Source organism: Cynocephalus volans, chromosome 8 (assembly GCF_027409185.1).
Source record: "Cynocephalus volans isolate mCynVol1 chromosome 8, mCynVol1.pri, whole genome shotgun sequence".
Taxonomy (NCBI): domain Eukaryota; kingdom Metazoa; phylum Chordata; class Mammalia; order Dermoptera; family Cynocephalidae; genus Cynocephalus; species Cynocephalus volans.
This window is the reverse complement of record NC_084467.1, coordinates 82,638,020-82,653,634: the sequence shown is the minus strand read 5'-3', so window position 1 is coordinate 82,653,634 and position 15,615 is coordinate 82,638,020. Positions and strand designations below refer to the sequence as shown.

At 43.8% G+C, this 15,615-nt stretch overlaps 1 protein-coding gene across 2 annotated transcripts in view; it reads left to right on the top strand.

The window, feature by feature from the left end:
- The window catches only part of ABCA4 (ATP binding cassette subfamily A member 4), a 120,806-nt gene that overhangs the window by 28,463 nt on the left and 76,728 nt on the right, over nt 1–15,615 (top strand). For both annotated transcript variants that reach the window (XM_063104333.1, XM_063104332.1), the window contains exons 7-11: nt 6,914–7,003; nt 9,211–9,451; nt 10,492–10,631; nt 11,327–11,443; nt 12,075–12,272. In XM_063104333.1, the coding sequence (XP_062960403.1) occupies nt 6,914–7,003; nt 9,211–9,451; nt 10,492–10,631; nt 11,327–11,443; nt 12,075–12,272 (786 nt within the window). The remainder of the gene's footprint in view (nt 1–6,913; nt 7,004–9,210; nt 9,452–10,491; nt 10,632–11,326; nt 11,444–12,074; nt 12,273–15,615) is intronic.

The following is a 15,615-nucleotide window of genomic DNA, read 5'->3' as shown; positions in this document are numbered from 1 at the left end:
AGTGTTAACCAGACACAAAAATGCATCTCAAGTGGTTTTTCCCGCTGTTTCATCTGGCTCTCTCTCTCTAGCTGCTCCCTTCCTCTGACTCTCCCCTTGTTTCTCCTTCCACCTGGAATTCCTGGCCTCCCCATCCATCCACAGACACTGCCTTCAACCTCAGGATCATCAACTTGCCTCCTTACAAACATCAACCCAAATGTCACCTCTGCCCCCAAGGAACTGGCCTCTCCCTCCCTGTAAGTCTCTACCATGTCTGGTAGAGACATCTCTCATAGAACCTAAAATCTTAATAGGCTCTGTCTCTTTTTAAATAGTTTATTTATTCATTAAGTAATACAACACTTCTTTATTGAGCACCTACTATGTACCATGTCCTGAAGATAGAAACATAAAGTAAAGCCTATTCCTATGCCTAATGAGTTAATAGCCTCATGGAGAGACAGATACATTAAAAAACAATAGCAAACCAATGTAAAAGTGATTTTAAAAATGCACAGAGAATTATAGGAGCAGTTAGGAGGGGCACCTAACCCCAGGGAAAGAAGGCAAGAGGAGCATGGAGATGGGGGTAAGAAGGCTTTCTAGAGAAGGTGAGGTGGTTTCAGATGAGTTGACTCTGTCCAGTAGGGGTGGGGTGAGAATAGAGTGGGATGGGATGGGGTAGGGTGGGTTGGTCATTTTATCCATTAGTTGCTAAGTGATAAGGCGTAGTGTCTAAGAGCCAGAAGCTTTGCAGAAGCCTACAAAAATGTTTGAGACTTGAAGTTAAAAAAAAATGATGGCTCTAAAATACAAAGAAAAACTTTAGAATTAAAATTAATAAATATGGGGATTGGCTGGTTGCTCAAATGGTTAGAGTGTGGTGCTGATAACACCAAGGTCCAGGGTTCGATCCCTGTACCGGCCAGCCAAAAAATAAGTAAAATAAATAAAATTAATAAATATTACATTAAATGTATAAGAAAGGTAATGTAATTCGACTTTATTGTTAAATTCAGTATTCATAAAATGTAAAATTCAAAAACCAGTTTACAGTTTAGGTTCTCCCACTTTACAAACATTCCTAAGTATAGTGATTGCTCAGAGATCATGCAATCATTCATTAGATGAGTTACTCAAAGCCAAATAATTTCAAAGTAAAATTAAGAGCCTTAAAAATGTGTATCTTTGGAGACATAGATACAAACGTAGATATACATATGAATAGACAGAAACATAGGTGCTTTCCAGTATGCTCATCTGATGTGGGATGGAAGTTCAAGGTCAGAGTGTGCCTAGAGCCTATGGAGGTAAAGGAGAGGGGATGGAGAGAAGGTGTCCACTTAGGCAAATCATGACCACAGACAATTTCTAGCCCACAGTCAAGTGGTGAAGACAGACCACAAATACAGAATGAAGAGGAGATAATTAAGAGTGACAGGAGCTTGTGACTGATTTATCTGATGTCCTACATCTTTGGACACATGTGCATGACAATTTCTTGATTTCTGTACCTCTGGGCTCCTAGCCCCTCTTAGGTGCCTTCCCATCATCCAGGACTTGGTGGTTTTTTCTCTGCATGGCCTTTTTTGGACTCCAGTCCTTGATTCTAGCTTCCTCCTAAAGCAGCCTTTCAGGTATCCGTTGGCTACTGTCTCTGCAATCTGAGGGCTCATCCTGCCTCACACTCATACCCAGCACCAGTTCCTGGATCTCCAGGCTGGAAATTTGGACATTGAGCTAAGCAGTGATAGCTCCCAGGCAGAAGGTGGTGCCACCGGCTGAGGAAGGGCACATAGGAGCAGAAGCTAGTTTAGGAGAAGATGATGTGATCAGTTTGGGACATGTTGGATCTAGGCAAATGTCCAGCAGATGGTTGGATGTTTAGTCTGAAGCTGTGGGGAGACACCTGGCTCGGAGGTACAGATTTAGAAGTTATCAACAAAACGGTGGCGGATTAAATGATACAGGGACTAAGACTACCCAGGGAGAGTGTGCAGAGTGAAAGGAGCAAGGGTGTGGAGTCCCCAGGAAGCTTGGCACTTAGGGGGACAGTAGAAGCAGAGCAGCTCATGGGAAAGGCGAGAAGTAACAAAGCAAACCACATAAGACCAGTGTCGCAGGTGACAAGCGGGGAAAAGGATGCCCTCAAAAATGTCAAGAAAAGCAGACAGGTCTGAAAAGACAAGAACCAAAAATAACCATTAAACTTGAAAACCAGGAGGAGACTGGGGGCTGTAGTTAAAGCATCTTGTAGGATGTTGAGGGTGGAAGACAGGAAGGTGTTGGTGAGGAGGTGAAGTCGTTGAATGTGGACTGTGCTTCCAAGTGTGAGCATAAAGGTGGAGGAGAGAAGTTAGGCTGTAGCTACGGAGGGATAAGGGACCAAAGGTAGCTTCTTTCTTTCCTGTGTGAGTGTCTTGAGTGCATCCAACGTGACGATAGCAAGGGGAAGGCACATCCATCAGTGACGTTCTTGAAGGTAAACTTCATGAAGGGAGGAATTTGTTTTGAGCATTGCTATGTCCCCAGCACCTGGCACGAAGCAGACACTCAATACATATTTGTCAAATGTGTGATTATATCATTTAGAAGCTGTAATTGGCTGTGAGTAACCAAATGCTAGAAAACAGTGGGTTTCATTTTCCTCCCAAAGCAGAGTCCTGGGGGGGGGGGGGGCATCCAGGAGTGGTATAGAAGATCCCCAGATTTCCTCTAGAACCCAGTGTCCTTTCCATTTCCCTCACTCATCCCCAGCATGTGCTTGTCGTGTGGTGAGCATAGGATGTCTCCTCCACTCCCTAACACATCCGTGCTCCAGGCAGGGGGAAGACCAAGGGCAGAGGGCCCTCCTTTAAAAGACTGTTTGCAGAAGCCCCAGCCCATGACCTCTCCTCGTATCTTACTGGTCAGAATTTTGTCACATGCCCGCTCCGTATGCGTGGGAGGCTGGGAAATGTAATTTTTTCAGCCTGGCATTATCACCTTTGTCAAAATCAGGTAGATAAGCAGTAATCTCTGCTGCAGTGACAGAGCCTAGTCCCTCAGTGCTAGGCAATGTTTACGGAATGGATAAATGAGAGTTTTATTCTTGTGGTCTTTCTTATGCTTATGTTACTGATTTACTTAGGATTCTAGGCAATAGGGTGATGGAAATGCTTGCTATGGTCTGAACATTTGTGTCCCCCCAAAATTCACATTTTAAAATCATCACCCCCAAGGTGATGGTATTAGGAGATGGGACTTTGAGGAGGTGATTAGGTCATGACTGGGATTAGTGCTCTCTTAAAAGAGACCCCAGAGTTAGCTTGATTCTCCTACCATGTGAGGACATAGCAAAAAGGCATTATCTATGAACCAGAAAATAGTCCCTCACCAGAAACTAAATCTGCTGGCACCTTGATCTTGGACTTCCCAACATCCAGGGCTGTGAGAAATAAATCTCTGTTGTTTATAAACCACCCAGTTTATGCTATGTTGTTATAGCAGCCCAAACAGATTAAGACAGTGCTGGTCTCATATTCTCGGAGTAAACCCTTAATCTTTAGGGAAAGAAAAAACACCATTTGAGATGGGGTATTCTATGAGCCCTGCCATGTAAACTGATTTGGTTGAACTACAAACTGTGGTCAAATTGTGGAGGTCTGTGGAATTACCAGCCAGGGAGAAGATATAAAAATAAAGTTAAAAGCTTGATGCTTCTGGAAGGGTACACACCAAATTGTTGAGAGCGATTACCCTTGGGTAGAGGGGTTGGGCAGATTGCAGAGAGAACATTACCTTGCACTCCATTTAAGTCAACAGTCATTATTTTTGTCATCTTTTAGAAGAAAAAAAAATCCTAAGTGTTCTACATCTGACTCAGAACTACCAGAGCAATAATATTGAATTAGTAAAATGGAATAATTATGAATTTTCAGGAGGCCATTAATTTACCACTTCTTCATTGTATCCACTTTTAACAGGACCTCAATATAGGGGAATTTGACTTCAGGATGAAAGGACTAGAATTTATTTACTCTTTTTTAAAAGGTACTTTAAAAGCAGACTTGTCTTTCAGAGTCTTCTTTAAATGGACATTGATGAATACATCACAGCCTTTAAGGCAATCTTCATTCTACCTCCCAGTGCATAGGGTTTCTGATTCACAAATGTTTCCTGAGCTACTACAGATAATGAAATGTATAAGTTATTTGAGTGACACAAAGATAAAAAGATAGAGTCCCTGTGCTCACTGAGCATACCATTTCATGGAGTGTCAGATATATAAACAATTGTAACCAATCTGCTTGTTGCTATAATAAGAGCATTCCCTCATTCATCAAGTGGTATTTGAGTGTCTACTGTGTGCCCAGCACACAGACACAGTTCCTGCCTACAAGGGGTGTAGAGTCTAACGAGAGACAGATGGCAAGTAAACGACAGAATAATTTCCAATGGCGAAGAGGGCAAAGAAGCAAATAAACAGGGCACTTAAGAGAGCATAACAGGGCAAGGTGGAGCAAGAGCCGTAGCGGAAGGAGTCTCTCAATCTACCTGGGGAACAACCATGTTTCACATAGGGACTTGTGTGAAGAATGAGACTTGAAGGATGAGTGGAAACTTGCCAGGCAGAGGAGGGTGGGCACTGTGAGCAAGACAGGGGCATGAGAGATCCTGGTATGTGAGCGGAGGGAGAAAGAAGACCAGCTTGATGGAGGAGAGGAGGGAGAGGCCAGACAGGGAGCCAGGCACCAGCTCACAAGAGGCTGCGTGTGTCCAGCACTGGCATCGGCCTTTTCTTCAGAGACAGTCGGGAGCCTGTTAGATCACGCAGGCTGCAATGTGAAGGGTGCTTTGGAAGAGAGGAGACTAGAGGCAAGGGGACTAGCAAGAAGGCTATTCTGATGCAATATTCTAGGACAGAAGCGAACAAAGGCAGTCCTAGGAGGCAGGAAAAAAGGGAGAGTATTTACTTAGTATTCACGCATTCAACAATTTACTTATTTTTGCACGCAACAAAATAGATTTTATTACGCATTTTTATTATAGAAATAAGCATAAAAATAGAGTAAGTAATATAATGAACCCCCATGTATCCGTCACTTGGCTTCAACTATTACCAACATTTGGCTGTTCTTGTTTTAATTAAAACAGTTAAAACAAGTTTTTTGTTCTAAAGTTTATTTTCTGAAATTTTCTGAAGCAAATCACAGACAACGTATTATTTCACCCTTATATACTTCCCTATATTCTCTAAGACGTAAGAACTTATTCGTTTTAACAAAATCACAATGCTATGATGACACTCAACAAAATTAGCAGTAATTCCTAATATCATCTAATACCCCATCCACGTCCACCTTCCCCCAGTTGTTCCTGCTGATTTGTTCAGATCAGAATCAAAATCCACACATGGCACTTTATTGATCTGTCTCTCTGGTCCCTTTTCATCTCTAATAATCTCGAGGGAGAATCGACAGGACTTGGTGACAACTTGCCACGGGAACACGTTTTCACCTGCTTGCTGCCTCCCTTCCTGCCCACTCTTCTCAGCTCCACCCTCCTATGAGAAAAACAGGAATTCCAGTGCTTTGCCCAGCATACGTTGAGGCTATTTTTAAGGAGTTTAAAAAGGCCTAGCAATACCAACACCGAGCGCTGGAGTTCAGGTTGAAGAAGGAAGATGCTTCTCAGTGCTGTAGTTTCAACGGCAACTTTGTTGCTCCTTTTTCTGGAAAATTCTTCCCCTGGCTGCTTTGTATCTCTCATACATAACAAAGCTTTTGAATTTACAGTTAGAAAATAAGCCTGAAATGCTCCTGAGTGCTAAATTTATTCTACAGTATCAGGGCCAGAAAGAATTGGAGGGCCCCTGCACCCACAGCAAGGAGAAAGGGCGGCAAGGACGCGCAGCTAGAAATGGAAAGCTGGGCCACTCAGAGCCTAACTCCACCTGCTTCTCAGCTTTGCTGCAGCGGGACCGGCACAGCCGTCATCAAGGAAGACCACACTGGCAGATAAAAAGTCCAGGCTGTGGCTTGTTGTCCACAAATGCTTGGATGAGAATTACAGGTCGAGCTTGTTAAAATGCAGATGCCCAGGACTCACTCCAGACCTGCTCGAGATGCGCAGTTGAGTTTGAAAACCATTATCTTAAAACTTAGAATTCAGACATCAGAAACTCTTAGAGGATCAGTGATTCAATCAGTTTTGAAACTATGAAGAATGAAGTCAATCAGGACTTGAACTTGGTTTCCAGAAAACAGGGTGTTCACTTTAGGCTCCGGGGCTGGGAGGCAAAAGACTTGTGGGCTTCCACAGTCCCTACCAGGATGGACAACGCACGGATGGCTCTGAGTTGTCACATGGACTGGGCTTACCTGAACATTGCAAAGGGACTTCTCTCTGACTCCTACCAGCCTCAGCTTTAAAAGAAAGGTGATGTAACTGGCTGAATCTTCCATGAGAGAGTTGTGTTAACAGAAGAAGAAACACAACCTGCCTGAAAAGGACACAAAGGGGAAAACACGTGAACAATGACGAGGAAGCCCAGCAGTGTCTACAAAGCCCCGAGGTGAACAGATGGGCGCCCTCCGCAAGCAGCTTCCTTCTCAATCCAGCAGCTGCACTGTTTTCCTTCCTCTAGGAGTCTCGTTTGGTGCTGCTAAACCAGCAATCAGAATCACTTTGGCGTGTTTAATGTCACCATGAAACTATTTGTGATTGACTAGCTCTGCAGGGTGACTTGGAATAAGAGCCTTTGATTTTCTCAATTAGATAAAAGAATTTGTTTCTAAAAGCAATCTTGCAGAAAGGTCCTGCAACCAGAAAAAAGGAAGGAAAGGGGAATGTTTTTCAAGCATACAGGAGGAGATCAGATAGCACCTATGTGTGTATACATAACTACATGGATATAAATTTTTTTAATATTTTTTTCTATCAATTACAGCTTCCCACACTCGTAGACAGCAGTTCTCAAGGTATCAATCTGAGATCCTGGGGAAGGATATTATCTGATATGTCACCAAGAATTCAAGAGGTGAGTGGTCTGATGATAGTAATTATAATTTCATTATGTCTTTCCACCATTCTATCACACTTATGTCAAATAACTTAATTGGACATCAAACCTGTTTAAGGAGAAATAAGTTGATCTTTCCACCTAGCAATTTTAAGACACCTGTTCATATCCTAAATTATCTGTGTTCCTGGATAGGAGGCAAAAAGAAAAGAACCACCCTTCTGATTTCACACCGAGGAAGAAATGCCACCGAGAATAAGCAGCTCGCCTGGTGTGGCACAAATCATCAGAGGACTTACAATTCAACCCATGTCTTTCCAGTACTGAAGTGGTCTATTATTCTATTACCATCTTAAAAAATCCACATACACATATACCACCAGTAATAATAGCATACACCTTTATAGTGCTTCTGGGCACTATTCTAAGTGCATTACCTACATTGACTCATTGCATCACAAAGAAAATAAGTGGATTTTTGTGTTGTTTCATAAAAGATGTACAAGTTTTAATTAACATCTGGTTGCACAAGTCTTCTCCCATATAGAAATTTATTCTTCCACTCAATAGATGAGAGGTGCTGGGAATATCATGCCGAACAGACAGACCACTGCCCAAGGGAGAAGAGAGATGTGAAACAGGCAGGCCCTTCAGGTGTGATGAGTATTATGAGGGGAGGCAAGGAGTGAAATGTAATTTCCCCCGCTTTTTCCCCCTTCAGTACTCCCAGCTGACTGGGGCTTAGTCAACCTAGAAAATTGCATGGTTGGAATCCATTTTTACAAAACTAAGCTCAACCTGGGTAGAATTATGCACACTGCTGTGCAGGGAAAGTTAGAAGGGCCCATTGTACTGATGGCCACCTGCTGCAGTGGGAGTCTCTGTTTAACATTCTTTTCCTCATAGCATTTAAAACATTCATATCAGTATAATAGGGTGGAAGTTGATAAAGAATGCAAAAAATTCCCCAAAGCATATCAGCACTCTTAGTTTTGTGTGGGAGTTCCAGAAGTTTTCTTGCCTGTCTAGAGAGAAGTCTAAGCATTTGTAAACTAGGTTGAAACAGATGGTCCAGTTTATATTAATCGATATTAGACCATTTGACCCTGGAACAGCCCCTTCATCTCCAAGTGCTTTGATTAAATGAGCAATGTGATAATGGTAATAGCCCCTTCCGAGACTGTCATAAGGCTCACTGTTGTTGAAACAGTTTGAGATTCTGACTTTTTCATGGAAGCACAGACTGTGATTGTAGGCATGACTCACTGTGTGGTTTCTATGTGGCCCTCATCAGTTTCAGAGGGCAAGTGTTGGCATGTGGACAAAGAGGAATGACAGGTAAACATCACTTATTGCAATAGATTGCTTTCAGTCTCACCTGATTGAGTCCTAATGGTTTTATAAATTCCCAAGTGCCTTTGAATAAAGCGGCATTGTTTTTATTTTGTATTTTCCCCTAAAGCAAAGCCAATGGCATCGTGGGAGCCAGGACACTGGCAACTCTGGGAGCTCTCAACTTAGTTCTCAGCATGACTGATCTACCTTCAAAGGACAAGGCCAAGTGCCATGGGCATCCATATGGAGAGAAGATCACCAGCCTCTTCTTAGTTGGCACAGAATTTTAAAAGTATTTTTCCAAAAATGAAGACTTGATCTGTGTTTGCTCAAATCTTAAAATACACACACACACACACACACACACACACACACACACACACACATGCACACAAAAAAATCACAAACCACACATTTTAAGAAAATGGAAGAGTTCACATTTTGTAAAATAAAGCTAATAATTAGAGGATAGTTTTCCAAGTACAAGAAACTAAATTCTAAACTTTTGGGCAAGTAAATTTGTTCTGACCTTGCCTTCCTGCAGCACAGCCATTCTCTGCATTTCCCCCAGGACACATTCCCAAGGAATTCAAATAAAGGAGACTGGAAGAAGAGAGGCAATACTAAATACTTTGGGGTTCACTCCTTTTCTTTAAGGCTAACCTAGTTTTCACTTAGTCTGTGAGTAGATGGCAGTAGGATTTGGTTTTGTTTTTTGTTTTGGTTTTTTTTTCACAGCTGGATTAAGGATTGCTGAGAATATGGATGTTTTCTTTTAAATGTGGATGTCAAACATATTTGTGGAAGTTTCCCCAAACTTTGGAGTTTTGGCTTCACAGATTATAATTCTGGCTGCCTTTAAATAACCCATAGCCATTGCTTTGCCCTAGTTTACCCATCGGAAGAGTGTTCAAGACTTGCTGTGGGTGACCAGACCGCTCCTGCAGGATGGCGGCCCAGAGACTTTCCCGCAGCTGATGGGCATCCTGTCTGACCTCCTGTGTGGCTACCCAGAGGGAGGAGGCTCTCGGGTGTTCTCCTTCAACTGGTATGAGGACAATAACTATAAGGCCTTCCTGGGGATTGACTCCGCAAGAAAAGATCCTGTCTATTCTTATGATAAAAGAACAAGTAAGTTTTCTGAGTCCTGTGTGCAAATTGGCTTCTGATGTTAGTTAAGCTGATGGTTTAACACTTCCAGGTAAAGCTAGTCCGGGGGGTTGGCTCTATCTTGTTCTTGTTGAGTGGTCTTGGGCAATGACACTTCTCCCAGAAAGTCCATTTCCCCCCGTAGAAAGGGGGTAGGGCTCATAAAGAATTCTGGATGCCAGCCATGGAAAGAACTGAAGCCCACTTGGAAAGGGAACAGAGGGGACACTTCCCACTGATGTAATTGAACTAGGATTGAGTTCTTGAGGCAGAGAAGAATGATAAATGAGGAGGCAACCCAGAGTTGCAAGCAAAGCTCAGGTCAGGAGGGCCTTGGCAAGTAAACACGACTGTGGGATGTTTCTAAAAACACAGTGCAATGAAAATGTGTGTGTAGTACTGAATTACTTTCCAAATGGCAAATTCCTGGCAAGTAATCTTTCCCACCTTCTACTTTTTTTTTTTTTTTTTTTGGCTCCTGTGGGGAGGAGGAGGGTGGGGTAGAGTAGAAATGCAACAGGGTGACCCTCCAGTTAAAAATGAAAAAGAAAAAAAAAAAATGAAAAAGAGGCAGCAAAGGGACACGCCAAAAGCAGTCGGGCCCTAAAATAGCTGCACACACAGAAAGTTAAGCAGATAATTGAAGGGAAAATATTGAGGCTACAGCTGAGATTCCACGGGGGGGCCTTATTTGGCCCCTCAGTCCCTTTCATCTGAGAAGGGCCTCTGTTCCTTGTGATAACCACAAGCAGGCTTCTCAGCCTCCTTCTTCTACAGCAGAAGAAACCACAGGACCAGCCCCTTCCTTTGTCTCTCTGATGAGACCATTATCAGAGGCACTGTGGCATTTTGTTACTAATGATGAGCTTGTTATTGGTGGGGTAGAGCCTATTAATTTAGGTTATTCATCAAATCCTCCAGCATGGAGTTGAATGAGACATGTGATTTGGATACACTAATGACTATGTTTAGTTATGAGCAACAGGGAGTTTCTATAGAATCTGTCCCTTCTCTCCTGGCAGCGGCCTTTTGTAATGCATTGATCCAGAGCCTGGAGTCAAATCCTTTAACCAAAATAGCCTGGAGGGCAGCAAAGCCTTTGCTGATGGGAAAAATCCTCTTTACTCCAGATTCTCCTGCAGCACGAAGGATAATGAAGAATGTAAGATCCCAGCTGGTCTTGTCCCTTGTACCTTGGACCTCCCAGAAGAATGGTGTGTGTGTGTGTGTGTGTGTGTGTGTGTGCGCGCATGTGCGTGTGCGTGTGTGCGTGCGCGCGCGCGCGTGTGTGTGTGTGTGTGTGTGTGTGTGTATGTGTGTGTGTGTTAATGTGCCCTCCTGGCAGCAGGTCTCATGTTTGTTTTCTGCTAAGTGGACTCTTGGGTTTCCTCCCCCATGCACAGTCATCACTGGAATGCTTTGCTCCAGTGCCCCTGCCTGGGCCCTCCCCTGTCTATGGCAGCCTACAATGAGGTTTTCTTCCCCACTGCCTAAATTATATCCCCAATGGAAGGGTTCACAATTCTCTGAATCCTGGCTACCTGGAACATACAAAGGAAGAATATTTGCTTCCAGGGAGTCCAAATCGAGCTTTAATAAGTTTCTGAGACAATAACATCATCAATATTACATGTACCTATGAGCCACTAAGAAATTAGATTCTGTCAATCCGGGAAGCCAGAAAATGGCAGATTTTTCTTGGAAATATCAATAGACTGAGAAAATAAAAACACTTCCTTTGAAAGCCTTTCCCAAATATTAAGGGTTTATGATGGGGCAGAAAAGATACAAACAACGTTTCTCTCTCAATTTTTTCTCTTTGTTCTTGTCTCTGTCTCTATCTTTGTCTGGTTTTAGGCCAACTCAACTTTTGAAGAAATGGAGCGCTTTAGGAAATTGGTCAAATCCTGGGAAGAAGTAGGACCTCAGATCTGGTACTTCTTTGACAAGAGCACACAGATGACTGTGATCAGAGTAAGGAAAGTTCTATTTGTTTTCTTTTCCCAGCAAACAGTTAATTGCTACTGGAGTTAATTAGATTAAAACATAACAAGCAGGGCTCAAAGGCACTAGTTCTGGAAGCTGTCACCAAGTGGAGTCACTGACTTCGGGTGGGAAATATGTTTCTTGAATTCTGGGGTAAATCTATATGCTGCTACAAGACCAGTGGTTTCCTGAGGTTTTTTTTTTTTTTTTGCTTTTATGAATTCATTTGAGAGCCTCTGATTCAAAGGAGAATCTCCGCCAGGAGCCAGCTATGTGGTTGCAAAGATGGTTGAGCATGTCCATCTGGTCTCATTTCCACCTTTGCAAAGGCAAGAGACAACAGTCCTATATAGCAGGGATAATTAAAAGATTTAAAAATCCATAAGTAAAAGAAAGCTTCCTATTTATCCCATACACATCTTCTCTCTATTATAGAGACCCATGTATTTGGGGGAAATGAGATATAGCTAGGTATGCCTTATAACGGAAGAAAACCCACTCTCTTTTTAGGGAGCCTTAAAATCACTCTCACTAATCATTAAAAATTAGAAAGGGCCTAAGAACAAGACCAAAGATCCTGTGGAATTTCTAAGCTGTGACTGTGTTTCTTCTTCCCAAGGACACCCTGGAGAACCCAACAGTAAAAGGCTTTGTGAACAGGCAGCTTGGTGAAGAGGGTATTACTGCCGAAGCCGTACTAAACTTCCTCTACAGGGGTCCTCGAGACAGCCGGGCTGACAACATGGCCGACTTTGACTGGAGGGACATTTTTAACATCACTGATCGCACTCTACGCCTGGTTAATCAATACCTGGAGGTAAGGGGCAGCAGGCCACCTGAGGGTCACAGTGGGCCCCTTGAAGACAGCTTCTTGGGTGGGGCCACAGATCCTTCAGCAAGTCAAGGGTCTTGTGTCATTTTCTTCACTGAAGAAACAAGAATTCCCACAGCCCCCAAACAGATCCTGTTCTCTAACAGTTTATCCACCCTTCAAACAGCCCCTTCTTCACACCTCCTACCTCCTAACTGTTCCTTGACTCCTTTGCAGCTTGCTCCTCCTCCCTTGTAGCCCTAAGAGCACCAGGTGTGTCCCCAACCCTCTTCTGTCTGCCATTGCTTCAATGACCATCTGTTGGCCAGTATCCACCAAACCTAAAGTTCTGAGGTCCCACTGCTTGCTGGACACTCCTACCCCCAGGTTCTAGAAGCACATCAGACTCATCATGTCCAAAAAACAAATTTATGTTCTCCCTCCACATAAAACCTCTCCTCCTCCTGCGTTTCCTCTCCTGATTAATGTCATCAGCATTAGCACAGATTCTCAAGCTAGAGACTTCAGTGTCATCCTTGATTTTCTTTCTTCTTCACCCTCCACCCCGCAGCTCTCATTCCCTGAGTGTTACTTTGCAAACACCGTGCTAAGTGCTTTAGGCTACAACAATTCCATCCTCACAACAATTCCATGAAGTGCACACTATGTCATTGCCAAGTTATGGATGCAGAAGCCAAGACTAACAGAGATTAAATAAGCTCCCAGGACACAGTTGTTAGGAGTTTCAAGCAGGATCCAAAGCTGGGTGCACCTGGATTCAGAGCCTGGTCCAGTCCCCGAGCTTTGTCTCTTCAACCTGCTTCTTTCTCTCTACTCTGCCTCCTGCCCGCCAGGCTCTCTCAGGACTAGAGTCTGTGTCCTCTCTCCACTGGTGGTCCTCCAGCTGCTCACAGCCCTCAGTGGTCATCTCTACACCAAAAACTCCACAGAAAGAGGGACTGGCTTTCCTGCAGCATAGACAGTGCTCCCAGAGAGTCCCCTATTGGCCTGGCTCCTGTACCCATCCCGAGTACCTCAGGGGACTGTACACTCTGATTGGGAGGCCTGGGTCAAGTTCCCACCACAAGGGCATTACTATGAGCAGGGTTACAGTGAAGTGAGGGAGGCTGTTTCCCCAGAAGAAGAAACACAAGGTAGAAAAATGTATGTCCCCTAAAGCCTGAATGCTTTCCTTTGTACATCTGCTGAGCTTCTACCTGTCCACTCTTTGAGACTTGGCTCTCAACTGTCACTTCGGCTTTGACATAGGTTTACTGCTTCACTCCTCCATGTTGTCTGGCCCTCTTCACACCTCTCTTGGACTCCGGTCCAAGTTAGGTTAGAGATAACTGTTAATGTGTCCCTCACTGGCCGAACCGCTAGACTGGAATTAGCATCAAGGAGCAAGCCTTAGTCATTTTCGAATTCTCTACCTCACACCCCCAGGGAATATCTCCATCTCAGGGCTGATTACACCTGCCAGAGGGCCAGGTCTGGGCCTGGTGTCATCTAGAACTGTTAGAAGGTAGAAGATGCTCTGAGCAATAGGAGAGGGAATGAAGCTGAGGACCATCAGAAGTAAGCCCTCCTGTCCCAGACATGTGGATCCTGAGGATAACTAACTAGTGAGAAAATGCATGGCTCTGCCTGTCACCAGGTGCTCCCAAGGATTCCCTGCTGGCCTGGAACCACCAGATTTCCCCAGAGTGTGAGACTCTTCTGCTCTGGACCCTTGGAAGTGGCAGCACAGACCCCCATGTGGCCTTTCAGAAGGTTCCAGGCACTGCAGCACCACTAAAGTTCAGGTCATTACCAAGCAATTCCCAGCTTGTTTGAAGACAATGACCTTGAGTACTTTTTACAAAACAGATTCCTGGGCATCAACCCCGATGGACTGACTCAGGATATCCAGGGAAGAGGCCTAGTAATCTGTATATTTAGAGACCTATTAGATTTATGGGGCCTTGGAGTTCCCTTGTGCAATCACTCATTTGGCATTGCCTTCCTCTCATGGTGCCTGTACCTGCTAAGCCCGCATCCCTAGCCAGGCCCACCACTGTCCACCCCCTGTTGTCACAATACTGGCAGGACCCACGCAGGTGGCAAGAATGGAGGAGAAGGGCTCTGCTCCTTTAATCTTGTGGAATGGAGTTCAGTGTTTCGCCCAATATTTTTGGGAGGTACTATAAAGAATGCTTCTTGTTTTTTGTTTGGCTTGACTTTTGTATCATGACATAAAGGTTTTGTTTTCTTGAAGGATTATTTTTGCCCTGTAGCTTGTGCTTAATGCAGCACCAGACACCCAACAGATACTGAATATATATTAATTGCTTATTAATAACCACTTATTAAACATAATAAATGGTTAAGAATTCAGTCTTTGAAGCCAGACTGCCTAGGCTCAAACTGCTACTATTTGTGCCGCAGTTTCCATATCTGTGAAATGGGGATATTAATAGTACTTACCTAATAGGCTTGTTTTGAGAATTAAATGAGCTAATTCATGCAAAGCATTGGCATATAGTAAACACTTAATAAATATTAACTTTTTAACAAAATACAATCAAAATACAATTGTTTCTGTGTCCGTGGGTTCTGCATCCATGACTTTAACCAACTGCAGATCGAAAATATTCAAAAAATAATTGCATCTGCACTGAACACGTACAGACTTGTTTCCTTGTCCTTATTTTCTAAACAATACAGTATAACAACTACTTACATAGTATTTACATTGCATTAGACATTATGAATAATCTAGAGATGATTTAAAGTATACAGGAGGATGTGCATAGGTTATATGCAAATACTGCACCACTTTATATCAGGGACTTGAGCATCCCCCACGGATACTAAGAAACAACTGTACAAACAAAAAAATGTTGCTTAGGCTGAGAAGTGGCATTTGTGCCTCATCTAAATCAGACCCAGCCAGGGCCGGCCTGTGGCTCACTCAGGAGAGTGCGGTGCTGATAAATCAGACCCAGCCACCAAGCTGGTGCTCCTCCAGGGATCGTCAAGCTGCTAATCACATCCTGCCTCAGCCAGCAGGACTTCCTGAGGGCCTCTAAGCAAAGGCCACTGTGGCCAGAGGTCAGTGGCCTCTGCCAGGGATTCCTAAGAGGGGTTTTGATGGTGGCAGAAGCCCAGCAGGTATGATGATGCCCTTCCCGTGGGGTAGGAGGAAGGCAAGGGGATAATGAACAGAAAGGAGAACGTGGTAGGATGGAAACGTGCAGTGAGGAAGAACAAGTTAGTGGATTTTTCTGCTTTTGTTCTTGTGTTTTGGGAAGTCTGGAAGAGCCTTGAAAATCCCCCAGTCCCCACCCTGAGTGTCACTCAGTAGCAG